Genomic DNA, 18,546 nt, shown 5'->3' on the forward strand with positions numbered 1-18,546 from the left:
TAACCATCGCCCAGCCTGATTCTTTGTAGGGGAGGGAGGAGAATGCATCTCTCACACACACTCTCTGACATACCCACACCCTTGTCTGTGTGCCAATCTACCTGCCTCCCTCTCTGCACACACACACACACACACACACACACACAGAGAGAGACAGTGCCCCCACCCTCTCCCCCTGCCACGATCCACCCTGCCGAGTCACCGCCGGGGCTGGCTTGGTGGGGGGGAAAGGAGAGCCGAGGAGGCGTGGCTTCCAGGCCGGGCGTGGGCGGAGTCTTGTCCGGGGATCGTTCGAAAGGGGCGGAGCCAGCGCCGCATCAGGACCACAGGCGCCGCCGCTCGCCTGCATCCCCGGCCGAGTCCTCGCGGAGCATCCTCGGGGCCGAGAAGCGAAAGGAGCCACCGCAGGCCTCTCCCGGAGGGCATCATCATCATCCTCGGGCCGCCATGGCGGAGATCGCCAGCCTCCACCCCAGTTTTGGTGAGTGTGGGGCCCGGGGAGGGAGAAGCTCCTGCGCAACGCCAGCCTTCGCTCCTCCGCCTTTTCTGCGGCCGCCTTGGCTTCCCCTCCCCGGCCTCTGACCGCCTTTTCCAACCCGGTGCCCCCCCAAAATGGGCCCTGCCAGCTCCCTCCCCCTCCTGAGCCCTGCTGGGCCCTGGCCCCCCAAAGACGGATCAGGCCCTGCCCGACGATGCTGTCGAGGTTTCCTTGGCAGGGCCAGGGCCTGCATCCTTTCTGGATTGCGGGGGCCACATCCTGACGTCAAACAGCCCCTTGCAAGGAGGCCTTCTGGGGTGGGCATCGTCACGCAACCCGCCGCTGGCTTGGCTACCAGCTTGTGCACCGCCACGGAAAACACGCCACTCTGCCAGCCAGAAACACAGTCCATCAGGGGCACCACGGGGGCCACCGACAACCCCACCACCCCAAATCAATCCACGGGGAGAATCTCTCTCCTCTCCCTCCCTTCCAGATCAGGGTGCCCAAATGGTTCCCGTAGCTCCAGAAGCAAAGAGAGGAGCGGGCATGACAGCCACCTCTTCCCCCCCCACCTGACAGCATCTGCCAAGGAAAACATATTTTGATAGCCGGCTGCTAGGCGTGTTTACTAAGTATAATTGCGTTCAGTGGTGCTTTTACACACACACACACACACACACACACACACACACACACACACACACACACACACACACACACACACACACACACACACACACACACACACACACACACACACACACACAGAAGACACCTGGGCCAGCATCACTTAATTTCCCACCTTTTCAGCCAAATATATATACTGTATATTTAAATCACCAGGTCTTTAGGCAAAGTGGACATCTTAAAATCAGCCGCCCGCCCTAGCAACCCATCACTCTGGACCACTGCTGTTCCCCCCCCCCCGCTCTTCCTTCTCCCATGGTTCCCCCCCCACTCATCCCCGACCCCTCCCCTCCTTGTGTGCGCGCGCGGGTGTGCCGGGCCTTGCTGGGCGAGTGCCAGAGACGGGGAGAGATCATCTCGAGATGAGAGAGAGAGGCAGAGACGGAGGCGGTGCCCTTCGGCCCCTGACTTCCCCCTCCACTGTCACTCCCCTCTGGGGCGCTGGGGGGGGAAGGAGGGAGCAGGTGTGGGCCAGTGGCTTGGAGAAGGGGGGGTTGGGAATGACGTGATGTCTGTCCTCGGCCAGCCAGCGCCCCCCAGCTCCCATCCAGCTCGCCAGGATGAGAGAAAAGCCTTTTGTCTGGTTCCTCCCCCCCCATTTTTTTGGCATGGGTTGGAAAACACAGGGAGTGGGTCCATGCACCCCGCATGGACCAGTGGGGTGCATGAAACCTGGCTATGAACATTTCACATCCCCCAGCTGAGAGCACCACGTACTGTGGTCCGGGGGGGGGTCTCCTTGACCAAGGATCCCACCTGGTTTGATGGATTTCCCCCAGCTCCCTTTCCCTGGGGCCCTCTCTCCAGGAGAAGTTAGGAGCCTCCTGCTTGCGCCCGTGTTCGGACGATGCTCCCGGATTCACGCACGCCTTCTTTCCGCCGTGCTCGGCCACCCACTCCAAACCGGAGCGGTACAAATCCGGAGCTGCCAGCAGGCCCGTCGCGATGGCATCTAAGCAACCGGCCTCTCTCGGCCAAGCTGCAGCTGAATTGCTCGTCTAGAAAACCGTGGAAGAAAACAATAAATAAAGTGGATTTCCTCCCCCCTCCACCACTCTCCAAATACGCCGAAATATAGAGAGCTGAGGTTTCCTCTCATGTCTTATAGGCCTTCAAGTAGCACGTGCCTTGTCCAAATGTAGCACAGCGCAAAAATGGGGAAAAGTGTATTTATGTTTACAGGTTCATCAAAGCTTTTTGGATTTATTTACACGTTTATGTATTTATATATACCAAAGTGGAATTGTTTGTTTGCAGCCGTCTGGGGCAGATGTTGTTTTTCGGAGGCTGCCCGAAAGCCATAGGCAACTTCCCTCCCTGGTTAAGTCGCATAAATGACATTATGCATGCGTTTAATTCCGGATTTTAATTCATTCCGGACAGAAATGGTACTACAACTGGGTCTGTGCTTCGCGCACACACACACACACACACACACACACACACACACACACACACACACACACACACACACACACACACACCCTGGTTCATCAGGCCCAAAATGTGGAGAGATGCAAGGTTTCGGCCTCTTCCCCCCCCCCCTCGACGTCGTTCACGACAGAATGCTTTTAAGTGGATAGAATCTGGATTAAACAGACTTTCTGTACATGCCCCCAATTAGATTGTGTGTAACAGCTGAGCAATTTTTAAATGAGTATGGAGGATTATTATGGAAATTAGGGGAAGGCAGGGGGGGATTTGGAGTTTCCACAGCTAAACTAGTCCCTCATTAAGTGAGTAGCCTCAGGCAGCAGATTTTGGGGGGCGGCGGCAATGTGTTAATTATTGGATGTACTTTGATCGCATGTTTACTGTTGGAAAGAAAGACTTAATCTATGTACCCACATGACATGTCTGGCTGTACGTCCGCTGTGCTTTATCTCGCAATCAGAATGGAAGGTCCCATTTGCTGCTGAGCAGGAATAATCTTAATAATCATCCTCTTAAAAAGGCAGAGCTGGAAAGGATCCTATAGATCTCTTGTTCAGGAGGCACAGGGGAGATTAGAACTCCCAACCTCGCCTTCTGCAGCCACGTGCATTGAGATATCCAGCTGTAATTTTTTATTTTCAGTTTTTTAAAAATAATAACAACAGTTGTCTTAGCAGTGGATTTATCTGAACTGTAGACCAAGAAAACAGTATTTCACATATCTCGCCTTGGACACTGTTTACTTCAGTTGCCTGTCTCTTTTCTGTCTAAACTAATCCTGTGGTTAGCATAGGTTTTTATTTTATTTATTTTTAAAAAACACATAAAAACCTCACCCTTTTTCTTCTTGAAGGGCCGAAGGCAGCTTCCATCATTAAAAAGGACACTATTTAAAAGCTAAAAACAGTAAGTGTACATATATTTCAAAAGAATTAAACCAGGATCCTATAAAAATGGTCCATACTAAAAACAGATTTTAAAGCATGGATGGGAGTAACCCACGTGCTTGGTTATCTGGAAAGGCAGCCCGTCGTCCATGATAATAATAAAGAGCTTGAGTGAAATGGAGTACAGTAGTTTCTATGGACAGAAAAGAGCAGATACGGATTAAATGGTTTTCAATGCATTCCTATGGGAAATGCAGATTCAACATAAGAACGTTTCAACTTGAGAACCACCTTCCAATACGGATTAAGTTCTTAAGTAGAGACCCCGCTGTAGATTAAATGTTTAGGTGCTACACTGAACTCTTTGTAGCTTTGGGGAATTTATGTCGTTCTGGTTTTCCGAGAGCCACTGCAGTGCAGCGGGTAGACAAGGATTCATAGAATCAGAAGTGCAGATTTGATGGGAACCCAAGGGTCATCTAGTCTGACCCCCACAAACCAATGCAGGCAATCACAGATGATACATCTCAGATTGATAGTCATCTAATTTCTGTTTGTTTTTTAAACTCCCGGGGGCGGGGGGGGGGGGGCGGAGAGAACCGACCGCTTCTTGAGTTTGTAGCTTGGGAGGGGTGGATTCAAATCCCTAAACTGGGATCAATTACTGTACGCTCTTTCTGTTTGATCTACCCCACAGGGTTCTTGTCAGGGTAAAGCGAAGGTGGAAGGAGACCCATGTATGCTTGCTTTTTTTTAGAGCAGGGCATATGTGTGTATATAAAAATGAATTCCCCACCCCAAAACGTCAACCAAGTACTGTACTTTAGAAACAACAGACCTGCAATATTATCTCCGCTAGATTTAAGCCACTACCGAAAAAGACATGCAAATGTCTGATAATAGTCACCCACGTCATTAGAGGAGGACCTCCTTAGCAGTGGGATCAGTATCCACTGATTCACTTATCCACAGTTTTACAATATTAAAAGAACAATCTTAGAAATAGCTATCTCTAAAGATGAATTTACCAGAACTGGCCACTAGAGGGAGCCAGAGACCATGCTATGTATAGGGTTTGCTATAATCCACGGTTTTCAGCATCCACGGGGGGCCTTGGAACTACACCCTCATGGATATAGGGGTCGTATTCTATTTTGCATATATATAGCGATGGAATGTCAGAGTGACCCCAGGGCAGCTGCTCCATGCCCCACATGTCAGATGTTTGCTGTGCATCCAGCTGTTGAGTTCTTCATTGCCACAGGCATAGATGGTGAGCGAGGGCACCAAGCTTCTAGAGCCTCACCCGTCCCAAGGGGGGGAAAAACCCCTAAAAGGAAGCAGAACTCATAAAATTATGTTTTCTCGTCATTTAGAATTGCCCGATTCAACCAGCAACTCGATCTTTATGAAAATTAGCAGAAGGCGTAAAAACCCAAGTCGGGAAAATGTGTTCCCGCGGCTATTTTTGTTGCCACCAGCTTCAGCAGATCCCCAACCCGAAAGTGGTACTCCAGGGCAAAAAGAAAATGGTTTGATATGCCTAAAATTCTCCACTCTTGAGAGTGGAGGATCACTTTAAAAAAAAGAAGAAGACGACGCCCCTTCCTGCTTTAACATAGGCAGAAATTCTACGCATAAGGCATAGCTTTTGGAGGCGAAATAACATGTTAAGAAATTTAAATGTATATATTCAAGGGTGGCTTGAAAAAGGACTTCTGGCACTTACATTCGCTCTTGTCTCCCTTACAGACTCCCTACGTGTGGCTCACCTGGGGGGAAAGGCCTCGGATGGAAGGCTTTGGGACTGAGCTCGGCCTAGCTCGGCCTCAACTTCCTGTTCCTGCCCCAGTGCTAGCTGGGAGCTTTCTTTCTAAACAGGAAGCCAGGTAGAAATAGGCCGAGCTAAGCCCCAAACCCTTCCAGTGTAGACCTTTTCTCCCAGGCGAGCCACATTTAGGTCTCGGTAAGGGGCCTGTCAAGCTGGCTGGATAGCTCAGTGAGTTAGGCATCAGGATAGGGGAGCCAGAGGTTGGGAGTTCAATTCCCTGCTGGGGATCCCAGAAGAGGCAGCCTAGGTAGCCTTGGGCAAGCTGAATCATCCTTGGGGGCGCCCAGAAGGAGAAAAGGGCAAACCAGTTCAGAATACAGTAGTGCCTCGCTAGACGATAATCCGTTCCAGTGAAATCGCTGTTTAGCGAAATCATCGTCTAGCGAAAAGCATTTTCCCCATTGGAATGCATTGAAACGTGTTTAATGCGTTCCAATGGGGAAGAATCGTCGTTGTCTAGTGAAGATCGGCCATAGGAAAGCCGCTTTGTGAACCGCCGATCAACTGTTTAAATCACTGTCTTGCGAAGCTTAGGTCCTGAAAACACCCGTTTTGTGAGCGCGGAGGGAGCTGTCAAAATCATCGTCTAGCGAAAATCGGTTTGCGAAGCAGGGACCAAACATTGTCCAGCGAAATTCCCCCATAGGAATCACTGTTTTGCGAATCGCTATAACAATCGCAAAAAGCCAATGTCTTGCGAAAAAACTGTCATGCGGGGTAACTGTCTAGCGAGGCGCCACTGTACTCTCTACCTTTAAAAAACCCTTGAAAAAGATCATCGTCAGTTAGAAGTGACGTGACAGCGGTACATGATGAGGGCTGTCAAGTAGAAATCCCAGAAGGGAGAATGATGGGATTTGTAGTCCCAAATGCCCATCCCTCGTGGTTGGGACGGGCTTGACAGCACATAACTATCATAACGTGCCTGATGCTGCATGATGATTGCTAATGAATGGTTGCTAGGCTGCTTTTTCACTGTATTGCACGCGACCGTGGCGTTTGTCTCCCGCATGATTCAGGCAAAGACGACGACTGAAACGAAGCCCTTAATTGCCTTTCCCATGTGTGTCCCCCCCCCCCGCTGCCCCCCTGCTTGCGTCTTCCCCTTCTCAGAGTGACACAAGGCGTGGCTGGCCATTGTGCGGCCATCACTGGGCCTTTTTATTTCCAAACAAGAGACCGGAGAGAACCGGGGTGATGTCATCAGCACAACTGAGGTTGTCTCCTTTGTGTTGCACGCCTTTTTTTTTCTTTTTTTCTTTTTTTTTGCGTTAAGTGCCCTGGTTTCCTTTGGGAGAAAAGGCCCCCCCGGGAGCTAAAAGGCGGAGCACACACATGGCAGGATCCTGCCCCATCCATGTAAACACACAGAGATATACTTCCAAAGCCTGCCGGGATTTAAAAATTAGACACTGGTAGGCCCATGCACAGCCTCACACAAATGGAGAAGGCGGATGGATAGAAATGTTGCATGCAAATCATCATCATCACAGTATCATGTTAGAGCTGCAGAACTGGAAGTGTGGTGGTAGGTGGCATTTTTCTTAAAAGGCTAGGTAGCTTTGGTGGATCTGGCCCCCGCTCACACTCTCTCTCTCACACAGAGGATGAGAGAGAGAGAGAAAGAGCGCAAAAAACTCAAACAAATAAACCCTAACAAGAGCTGGGAATTCACTTCCAGCTTTGAAAAACAGTATTTGTGTCTGTGTGTGTGGCACAAAGCGCAGGAGGTCCCCTTAACCACGGAATCCGTATCCAATGATTTGTTTACCCACAGTCTGAAAATATTTTAAAAAATTAAAAGAAAAATCGGAGAAGCATCTCTTTCTAAAGTTGAAGTTACTAGAACGGGCCAGTAGAGAGTGCCAGAGACCATGCTATGGATCATGCTCACTATTATCCACATGTTTCAGCATCCACGGGGAGGAGCTTGGAACCAATTCTCCCTCCCCCTAGATACTGTGCAAGACTTTTCTCTGCCCACCCTACTCTCACACAACAATCCTTCGAGGTAGGCCAGGTGGACAGATTGTGGCTGACCTAGAGTCACAGGCGATGAATTTCGTGCCGAAGTGCGGAGTTTGAACCCAGGTTTCCCCTACCGTAGGTTGTCTTTAACCACATTCCCGCTCTTTTTCACAACTTTTGCAAAGCATGAATTGCAGAAGCTGAACACCTTCCCCCTACTTGGTATTGGAAAGGAGGCGTTAATGGGCTGCAGAACCCGTAAGATATTTGCACTCCTCTCTTTCTCCTGCCGGCCTTACAGGTTTTCTTCCTTCCTTCTTCCTCTGTTTCTTCCGGCAGATGTCTCCCCCATCGCAGCCGGCCTCATCGGCGCCACCGTCCTCGTGGTCTCCGTCTCCGTGACCGTCTTCGTCTGGACCTGCTGCCACCAGCAGGCCGATAAGAAGCACAAGACGCCGCCGTATAAGTTCATACACATGCTGAAGGGGATCAGCATCTACCCGGAGACGCTGAGTAACAAAAAGAAGATCCTCCGGATCCGACGAGACAAGGCAGGTCCCGCACGGAAAGAAGGACCGGGCCGCCTTTCGGTGGATGCCGCCGAAGCCGGGTTAGCGGGCTCGGACAAATTCCCCGGCGGGTTGAACGCGGCCCCTTGCATCGACCAGCTTCCGATCAGAGTTGATTACGGAGAAGAGCTGAGCCCGGATAAAAGCTTGACGCCCGCCGGGAGCAAAACGTCCTCGCCGTCTTCCCCGGAGGAAGAGGTCACGTTAGGGACGCTGACGTTTTCGGTGGACTACAACTTCCCCAAGAAAGCCCTCGTGGTCACCATCCAGGAAGCGCACGGCTTGCCCGTCATGGACGAGCACAACCAGGGCTCGGATCCTTACATTAAGATGACCATCCTGCCCGACAAGAAGCACCGGGTGAAGACGCGCGTCCTCCGGAAGACCCTGGATCCGGTCTTCGACGAGACCTTCACCTTTTACGGGATCCCCTACAGCCAGCTCCAAGACCTGGTCCTTCATTTCCTGGTGCTGAGCTTTGACCGTTTCTCTCGGGACGACGTGATCGGGGAGGTGATGGTTCCGCTCGCCGGGGTGGATCCGAGCACGGGGAAAGTCCACTTGACCCGGGAGATCGCCAAGAGGAACATACAGGTAAGGGGAAAAAATCAGTTGCAGGAACCATTTTACTAAAAGGATGTATTTCTGCCACTGGTGAACAGGATCAAAGCATGAAAAGTTACTTTTTAAAAAAAAGTTGATAGTTATATAATAATAATAATTTATTGTCATTGTAAGTATATACACATACAACGAAATTCACATTTATAGTTATAAAGATCCTCCAAAGGAGTGAACTGGCATTAAAGATACCATTTTTAATAAAGTAGCTCTCAACACTCCTGTCCCCCAAAAGAAATGAAAATTGTATTTCCTCCCCCCATTATATTAGGACACCTGTATCTGCGGAGTTCCAAGCCCCCTTATGCAGATATTGAAAAATGTGGATGATAGTGAACACTGTTTTAATAGCAAATGGCATGCATAGGATGGTTTCTGGCTCCCTCTCGTGGCCGGTTCTGGTAACTTCATCATCAGAAATGTGTATTTCTAGTATTTTTCTTTTAATGTTTTCAGACCCTGGATAAGTGAATCAGCGGATATTGACCCCGCAGATAAGGGGGTCTGTCTGCATAAATTTAAAATCTGAATGGGTTTTTCCTTAATAGAGCCAGCTGGCACTTGAACCACATGATATTCTTTCTTCTTATGTGGCCATACCACCATTATGATAAAAGTAACTACGCAATTACAGTTACGCCACAAAAAAAAGTCACATTACTTCTCTTTAAGTTACAGTTGTAATGTGATAGATCAAGGTTATTGGGGAAAGGAATTACAGTAATTGCTGGTTGTTTGGAATGAATTATTTTGAAGCTGTGTACAAGATTTTGGGTTCTTGTAATTGTTTCTCCTTCATATCAGGAAACAGAAAAGATTTACATTGCAAACTGGCCTCTGCCATTGCAATGTGACTTACACCTGCGTAAGGAGAATGCATAGTTTTGTAGCAATTAGAAGATGCCTGGATGTTAAACCCTGCTGGTTTACATCATCTGTTCTTTGCAAAACCACATGTACACCGGCCAGCCTTTTCCGCAACCAGGTGCCCCTCCTGGCAAGCGGGACACCAGCTCCCATCATCCCCAGCCAACATGCCTCCAAAGGGCGCCGGGCTGGCGGAGGGCGGGAAAGGCTGTTGGAGGCTGTGTTTTGCATCAGCCTTCCCTCGGGGACCGCGGGCGAGAAGGCAAAACAGCGCCAAGCGAGTGAGTGAGGAGAGAAAGTAGATCACGGATTGGGGTCAGCGGCGCGCCTCCGATTGCTTGCAAAGGAGCTGGGTCAGCAGCAGGAGAGCACTTTGCAAATCAGAGCGAGCCGAGTCTCCGGCGAATCTGGGAGCGACGTTAGCAGGAGATAAACAAGATTGGGGGATTTTTGCTCGGGCAGCAGATAATTGCTCCAGCTTTCTCGACGTGCGCAGGCCTGCAGCTGACGCTCCGTCCTTTCCATCCATAATGCCGTAATCAGATTTCGCTCCTGCAATGGCTGGAGTCATAGAATCACAGGACTATGGAGCCAGGAAGGGCCCTCGAAGGCCATCAAGTCCAACCCCCCTGCTGAAGGCAGGAATCGAAATCACTTGACAGAGGGGGTGGCCCCCTTTGAAGCTATAATTTTAGACCCCGTGATCTGGGCCGTTACGTACGGCCCTTCTGGGTTGGCCCGCCGTGATTGGGATAGCCTTCTTCCAGGGAGATCGACCCAATTTATCTGATCTTCCCAAGCTGGGCAGTTGAGATCATTCACCCGGAAAGAGAAGACCAGAAACTGGGCTTTCTTGAAGGTTGTCCAGTCCCTTCGCTGCGAATGTCCAAACAATCTTTGAAAACAGGGCTGTGTAGAGAGATTTTCCCGGAGAGCGCTGTGGTTTTTCCGGCGCTCATCCTCTCTGTCGCGCCCTTTTGCCTTTTAAATCATTTCTAGCTGTTTCTGTGTTGATTTTGGTGTATCTGGATGGATATGTCCGATTTTGGTTTTTCGTACATTTGGGGCTTTTAAAAGTGTTGTTTCGCGGTGTTGCGAACCACCCAGAGGGGCCTTGGTAGCCGGATGGGTGAGAAGGAAGGAAGGAAGGAAGGAAGGAAGGAAGGAAGGAAGGAAGGAAGGAAGGAAGGAAGGAAGGAAGGAAGGAAGGAAGGAGCAATTGATGGATAGAAGGAAGGAAGGAAGGAGCTGATGATGGATAAAAGGAAGGAGCTGATGATGGAAGGAAGGGAGGGAGGGAGGGAGGGAGGAAGGAGCTGATGATGGAAGGAAGGGAGGGAGGGAGGGAGGAGCTGATGATGGATAGAAGGAAGGAAGGAAGGAAGGAAGGAAGGAAGGAAGGAAGGAAGGAAGGAAGGAAGGAAGGAAGGAAGGAAGGAAGGAAGGAAGGAAGGAAGGAAGGAAGGAAGGAAGGAAGGAAGGAAGGAAGGAAGGAGCTGATGATGGATAAAAGGAAGGAGCTGATGATGGAAGGAAGGAAGGGAAGGAGGGAGGGAAGAAGGAGGAGCTGATGATGGATAAAAGGAAGGAGCTGATGATGGAAGGAAGGAAGGGAGGGAGGGAGGAAGGAGCTGATGATGGATAGAAGGAAGTAGCTGATGATGGATGGAAGGAAGGAAGGAAGGAAGGAAGCAAGCAAGCAAGCAAGCAAGCAAGCAAGCAAGCAAGCAAATAGAAACATAATGCAGGAACCTAACCAAATTCCTTGCAAAAAATGTTTTCGTCAAATAAGACAGTCAGATCTTGAACTCGGAACCCTTCCAGGCATTGACGCGGGGGGGGGAGTAGTAGTGTTGGCCTTCCACTGCTTCGAGATGATACCTAGAGGACCTCCAACGCCCGCCTTTCCACTTGTGATTCCAGGCAGCAGCCGAAACGGGAACGGCTTGAGCGAAGCCCATTCCTTCGGGCCGAATCTAGGACACCGCCAGCCATAGCAACTCGGCCGGCTATTCACCCGTTTCCCAGCCTGGCTTTGTCACAGTCGGCAAGGCTCCAGCTTATTTCTCCCGAATTAACTCCCTTTCGGCCGAGCCGGGGCTCCAGCTGTTGCCTGCAAGAAATCCTCCCCAAAGCGGCTGGCTTTAAAACGTTTACGGACAAGCCGGCTGTTGTCCAGAAGCATTTAAGGACACGGCCGATGCCCGGGCGAGGATGCAAACGAGAAAACGTGGGGGACCTCTCCTATTTTTTGGGCCCCCGTTTTTTGCCAACAGCAACCTGGCATTTTTAAAAAACTGCTTCTGTTCCGTAGCACAAAGCTAGCTAAGGCTTTGGGCTGATCAGATCCCCTGGATGCTGTATTTGATTTGATTTTTTACACTCAAGAAATACATCTAGAATGAAAGAACAGGGTGTCTTGGAGTATATTTTGATGGCAGGATTTTTTTTCCCCAAGAACCAGATATGACCTTGAGGTTCATAGATTTTTTTCGCAGGGAAAAAACACCACCATCCTCGTTGCCCCAAATTTCAGCCAAATTTGGACAGTTTGCTTATTTATTTATTTTAAATACTTTGATCCTGCCTGTCTCCTTAAAAAGGACCCAAAGGCGGCTTGCATCATTAAGAAAACAATTATTTACAAGCTGGAAAAAAAATAGTAAGCATACAATTATTAAAAAAGAATTAAACAAGGTATTATATTGAAAAACGGTCAATAAAATCAATATTGAAACATTTTAAACCACAGAGCAAAACCATCCATTTAAAAATCCTGCTCAGACTACAATAGACATATACAGCCATTGGGATCACTGAACATTTAAAAGTCGGAAATCTATGGTGATCTACTATAAATCTACTGGTATAAAGATCAACTGATGTGGCCCCAAACAAGATTTATCATCCATGGCAAAGGAACCACATTCCGGAGAAAAGGGATCTGGCCGTCCCTGCTTCGAAGGCGGAAGTGAAGGCCGGGAAAAGGATCACAGGTCCCATTATCCCTTGCCACTGGCTGTGGATGATGGAACCTGGAGTCTAGAAACCACCAAGGATGCCTTGATTCTATAAAAAGCAATGTTTCAAGCACACCGGGAGCAGACGGTCAAACCACGGGTGGGTAGAGAGATCAGTGACACATTGGGTGCCGTTGATGGGAAAACGATAGAATTAGCAAAACCTGGAGGTCAATTTCAGCCCTATTTAATCCTTGTTATTCAGTTTAATTTTCCTTTTAATACTGAAATCTGGATGGTTTTGTTTTGTTCTTATATATTATTTACTGTATACTGTTGTCAACGGCCGAGGTAGTGGTTCCTGCAAGATGGGTGATATAAAAATCAATCAATCAGTCAGTCAGTCAGTCAGTCAATCAATCAATCAGTCGATCAAGGGAGAGGCTGGGCTGGATAGAGCCATGCAATTAGTCAATCAATCAATTAATCAATCAATCAATCAATCAATCAATCAATCAAGGGAGAGGCTGGGCTGGATAGAGCCGTGCGGGCGGCTCGCCTCTGTTTCTTCTAAAGAGCGTCGACTCTGTTCCTTTCCAGAAATGCGTCAGCCGAGGGGAGCTACAAGTCTCCTTGTCTTACCAGCCCGTCGCCCAGAGGATGACCGTGGTGGTGCTGAAAGCCAGACACCTGCCCAAGATGGACATCACCGGCCTCTCAGGTAGAAGCTATTTACTCCGAAACCTATGAGCCACATTGGCATCCCAGCCAAGCACCCTTTTGCGGGGGGGGGGGGAGATTGTTCTCTGTACCCACTCCGAGAGTAGTGCCTCGGCTTTTCTGCCCCGCCTCCTCTGGGTCCGGCCTCTGAGCAGGCGCCTGCCGGAAAAGGCGGGGCTGAGAAGGGCCAAACCCCTGTTTGCACAAAAACGAACCAACACGAACCGCCAAACTGGTGATTCCTGCCCATCAGTATCCCAAAGTAGTGGTTTGTCACGAAAATGGATGGTAGAGAAATGTAATGAACGAACAGATGCATGAATGAATAGATTAACAAATGCATGAATGAAAGGCTGCATGAATGAATAGATTAATGAACAAATGCATGCATGAATGAATGCATGAATGAATATATTAACAAACAAATGCATGAACGAACGCTGCATGAATGAATAGATTAACAAACAAATGCATGAATGAATAGATTAACAAATGAATGCATGAACAAACGAACGGATGCATGAATGAATAGATTAACAAATGCATGAATGAATAGATTAACAAACGAATGCATGACTGAATAGGTTAACAAATAAATGCATGAATGAATAGATTAACAAATGATGCAGGAATGAATAGATTAACAAACAGATGCATGAATGAATAGATTAACAAACAAATGCATGAATAAATAGATTAACAAATGAATGCATGAACGAACAAACAGATGTATGAATGAATAGATTAACAAATGAATGCATGAATGAACAAATGCATGAATGAATAGATTAACAAATGAATGCATGAATGAACAAATGCATGAATGAATAGATTAACAAATGAATGCATGAATGAACAAATGCATGAATGAATAGATTAACAAACGAGTGCATGAATGAATGAACGGCTGCATGGATGAATAGATTAACACGAATGCATGAATGAATAGATTAAGAAATGGATGCGTGAACGAACAAACGGATGGATGAATATACCTTTAAGTTCTGCAGAACAGGCCACCCCTTTCTCCTTGGATGGCGTTATTGCCTCCCTTTCTGTTCTTCCGTCCGGCAGATCCTTACGTCAAGGTGAACGTGTACTACGGCAGGAAGCGGATCGCCAAGAAGAAAACCCACGTCAAGAAGTGCACTTTAAACCCCATCTTCAACGAGTCGTTCATTTACGACATCCCCGCCGAGCTCCTCCCCGATGTCAGCATCGAGTTCCTGGCCATCGACTTTGACCGCACCACGAAAAACGAGGTGGTGGGGCGGCTGATCCTGGGCGCCCACAGCGTCACGGCGGGCGGCGTGGACCACTGGCGGGAGGTGTGCGAGAGCCCCCGGAAGCAAATCACCAAGTGGCACAGCTTGAGCGAGTATTAGCAGGGTAAGCCGGGGGGGCCACGAGCAGCCACGTGCACGCTCGCACCGGTCCACGTGCAAACGAGACTGTTGACCCTTAACCCTTCCCCGACCCTTCCCTTCTGTTTTAGTTGTAGAACTAAAGAGTTTCAGCTGATCGGTTTTTCTCTAGTGATGTTAACTTTTGCAGGGCACACAGACACCCACACAACACACACCCAACCCACGTGTTCTAAAAATGACGAAAAAAAAAACCGCAACAAAAAAAATATAGAGTGTGCATTGATTTTAATAATACCACAAAACGTATATATATATTATCCAAACGGTGTAACCGCACTATTGCATGCAGAAGACAAAAGTTTAAAAATTAAAAAGGAAAAAAAAGACAAAAAAAATATTTTAGTCTAACTTACCAATATCAAGGTACCGTTTTTAATAACGATTTATCTGTCACTATGAACCGTTGTGTTTTGTGCCGAACTGTCTATGTTGGTATTCACCACAGTTGGCCTCTTCAGCTTGCCTCCCGACTATTTTTCTTTTCTTTTTTTCTCCCCTTTTAAAATGATATATTTTCATATTCTGGTGTTGAAACACGGTTTCCTCCTTCACTCACCCTGCCCCACCTGTCTATTTCTTTTGAGGAGGTTAAATTTTTGTGATTCGGGGAAGTAAGTTCACCAATGGGTAGGGAATTTTTATGCCTATATTTGGGTCAAGAGTTATTGGGGTGGGCAGAAAGTGGCTCTCTCAAGTGACCGTCCACATCGAAAACACTGCTGTGCCAGTTTAGATCTATGGAAAAACGAATTCCACCCCTTTTTCCCCCTCTGATTTGGGTCCTGTTCTTTCTTCTGTAACAAATGGAGTTAGGTTGCCAGGGGTGAATTTGCTCATCCCTTACCCTTTGCTCCTTAGAAAAGTGCAGGCAGCTGGAGGGGTTCCGATCGACACGGGGGAAAACGGGTCTTTTGCAAAGCTAATGGCTCTTCATGGCCCATTCGAGACCCAACCGCCTTCCAGCGTTTTGGATGAGAACCGGGCGAACTCACCCGAGGAGGCCTCTTCCGGTTCTAAGAACTCCCAAGCGCCTGGAAGGACGGCAGTTGAACTTAAAACGAGAAAGCTGGAGAGGGTGCGGATGATGCCATAGTTTCTGCTAACTAGAAAAATCCCCGGGGCGTGATCCTCGTGAACCACGGCTCCATCACGTTGCTGATTTTGTTCACAAGGGCGGAAGCAGGTCTGACGTGTCAGGCTCTATGCAAGGACCAAATTTGCTGTGTTAACAAAGAAACAGGATGATGGGTTCGTTGATCCTAATGTTTAAACTCAGAAAATGTGCAAATTCCACCGTCACTGTTGGTTACGTCTTGATTATTATCTGGCGCCTGGGCAGCTTTGTTAGCACGCAAGCTTCTTCAACTCAATCCGTGCAAATTCCCAGCGGAGATTTAGGGGTGGGCCAGGGTTTCACTCCCGTTTAGCTTCTGCGCACTGCATGCGGGAACCGTTCCGAAATCTTAGCAGAGCGTGCCAGCTTTTCAGGTAACACAGAAGCCGTCGCCAGGCAGGGTGACGGTGCTGAAGAGCTCTGTATCAACCGGGAAGCCTGCACCTTTTGGATGAAGGGAAACCGGTTGCGGGAAACGCAGCTGCGTTTGCAACTTTCTTTTGTAAGTTTCGGCTGCCTAGAAAGCCACACTAAAATAGGCTATGGGCCCACGGTTCTAGCATTTGCAAAACTGCACCGGCGTACACCCAGCTTCCTTCTGTGCTAATGTACTCCACGGCCCAGCTCCGTCGGGAACGATCCGGGCTCGGCGTGCATCAACATGTTTTCAAAACATCCCTGTTTTACTTTTCCGCGCGAGTATCATCAGCCATTACTCTTTCTTCCCTCCGCTAGTAAAGCAAAAGGATGAAGTCCTTGTCCAGGAAATGTGCTCAGGGTTTTAAAAAGGCTTCTTGCCAGGGTGAGAAACCTATCCGGGATGATGGGATATGTAGTTCTGCTGCACCTGGAATGCCACGGCGGGTTCTTCCCCTGGCTTCTCGGGCATATACAAACAGCGCCCATTCCTCCTTCAGAATAATGAGTGAATCAAGGTCAGCTAACTTTTGTTTTTAGGGGGGGGAAATTATATCTTTATATCTGATCATTTGTGACAGCTGCCTCACCTTGAACATTCCCCAAATGTGGGTTCAGTTTTTGGTTTGTTTTCCTTTTATTTCAAACCCCTGAAATTGTTCCTTTTATTTCCAACCCCTGAATTTTCTTTTCCCTCCCACCTGTTTATTGTAAAAAATTTTTTAAAAGGTTTAAAAAAAAAACAACCGCGGAGAAGTTACAACTTTTGTGTCAAAACGAACAAAAAAGAAAAATGTAAGAAAAATCATAATAATTTAACTCAAAACCGTGTACAACCGCCTAACGCTGTAACGCTAACCTAATCAATATGTAATTGCTATCTGTAACTGTCAAGGATTGTTTTTAAACGCACGCGGGGCGTTCCAATAAATATGGAGTCACTTTAAATTTAGCGGCTGGTTTGCAGGCTTGATTTCCACATTTGCTTCGGAGGCGGGTGGTGGAAAAGATCGCTTCATTTTTGGGAAAAGGGATCCCGAGAGAGACAGAACCCATAAGAGCACGGGAACGGACGGCTCCACCGTAAAGCTAATTTTGCAATGCTTATTTCTACCACGTGGCTAGTTAGGAGATTTCTGCACTGCTGCTGCGATTTTCCCCTCCTGAAATATCTTCTTAATAAATATCTTTTAAGATTCCAAAGGAAGCCGCCTAGCGGTTTCCTGGCTGCAAGAACGGGGTGGTGTCACCACAGATCTTTTCCCCCTCCAGTGCATGCGCAAGGAAGCACATAAGATGCGCAGCCTCAATAGGAAAGCATTACCTCATCTTTTCCCCCCCTCCCCGGTTCATTTATCTGCCGTGACAAGAGGCGCCGATATCTCCCCGAGAGGATCCCGCACACATCTTTTGTACTGATCTCGTCTTATTATCCTACCTCTACTTTTGTCAAGCATCCCTAGTAAGCAGAATGTTTCTAGCATAATGCATTAATTTTTTTTAAAATCACCCCAAGGACAGATGTTGCCTTCATCCATTTGGCAAAACTGGCAGCCCAAACCTCTTCTCCCCCACCTCCCTGCCCAATACAGGGGGAAACTGTTTTGCAAGGCAAATAAAACAACATCTCCCATTTCTCTAGGGGTCTGCCCCATTGATTCCGGCAAAAGCAAGGGGGGGGGGAAATAAATACCGTATTTTTCCGTGTATAAGACTATACTTTTGTCTAAAATCTTTAGACTAAAAATTGAGGGTTGTCTTATACACGGAAGTAAGCTGAGGAGAGAAAAACAAGTGGCGGGGAAAGCAGGGATCAAAGCGATCCTGCAGCGCTTTGATCCCTTTCTCCCTACACTTGCTAAGCCCCTTATTTTTCTTAATTTTGGATTAGAAAAGTGGGGGGGCGTCTTATACATGGGGGGTGTCTTATACACTGAAAAATACGGTAAATAGACAGCAAAGTCTTGTGCTGAATTGGCTCAGCCAATGCCAGGCTGCTTTGATTGATCAGCAACCACCAATTTAAGTGAAACAATCACGCTGGTACCGTAGTACTCAATTCTGGAAGACAGAGACCAGGGAGGAATAGTTTTGGCTGACAAGATCAACACCATCCTTGTCTTCGCAGGAAAAAAAGTGAAAGGTCGACGGACTCTCTTGTAAAATGAAGCCATTCGAATGGGTATGCAAATAAGAGGGGACACATTAATGAGCATATTCTTTGCAGTGATTGAATATTTGGATTTGCTGCTGTTTTAATAGATTTATTTTACAACCGTCCCTGCCTATGTGACAGGTGAGGCATCCACGTTCCCTATCTCTCCAGATGTTGATATATTACCCAAGCTGTAGTACAGTAGGACCCCCGTATCCGTAGTAGATTCGTTCCAAGCCCCCCCACCGTGGATGCTGAAAATTGCAGTTAGTAGGGAACACTATAAATAGCATAGTCTCAGGCTCCCTCTAGTGGCCAGTTTGGTTAAATGCATTGCAAAAAATACCATTTTTTCCATGTATAAGACTACTTTTGTCTAAAATCTATAGAGTAAAAATTGAGGGTCTT

At 47.9% G+C, this 18,546-nt stretch overlaps 1 protein-coding gene across 4 annotated transcripts; it reads left to right on the plus strand.

Annotated features, from left to right (window-relative positions):
* Positions 1–273: 273 nt before the first annotated feature.
* On the plus strand, positions 274–16,935 carry SYT11 (synaptotagmin 11). 4 transcript variants are annotated; one of them, XM_020797323.3, is made up of 4 exons: positions 274–481; positions 7,628–8,451; positions 12,906–13,029; positions 14,100–16,935. In XM_020797323.3, the coding sequence occupies exons 1-4, from the start codon at positions 448–450 to the stop codon at positions 14,408–14,410; spliced, it is 1,293 nt and encodes a 430-aa protein (XP_020652982.3). In that variant the 5' UTR covers positions 274–447; the 3' UTR covers positions 14,411–16,935. The 4 variants fall into 4 exon arrangements, with proteins under 4 accessions (XP_020652982.3, XP_020652983.3, XP_078238412.1 ...); XM_020797324.3 differs by having other exon boundaries at positions 12,906–13,026; XM_078382286.1 differs by lacking the exon at positions 274–481 and having other exon boundaries at positions 7,522–8,451.
* The last annotated feature ends 1,611 nt before the right edge of the window (positions 16,936–18,546 follow it).

This window comes from Pogona vitticeps, chromosome 15 (assembly GCF_051106095.1).
Source record: "Pogona vitticeps strain Pit_001003342236 chromosome 15, PviZW2.1, whole genome shotgun sequence".
In the NCBI taxonomy this organism is placed as follows: Eukaryota; Metazoa; Chordata; class Lepidosauria; order Squamata; family Agamidae; genus Pogona; species Pogona vitticeps.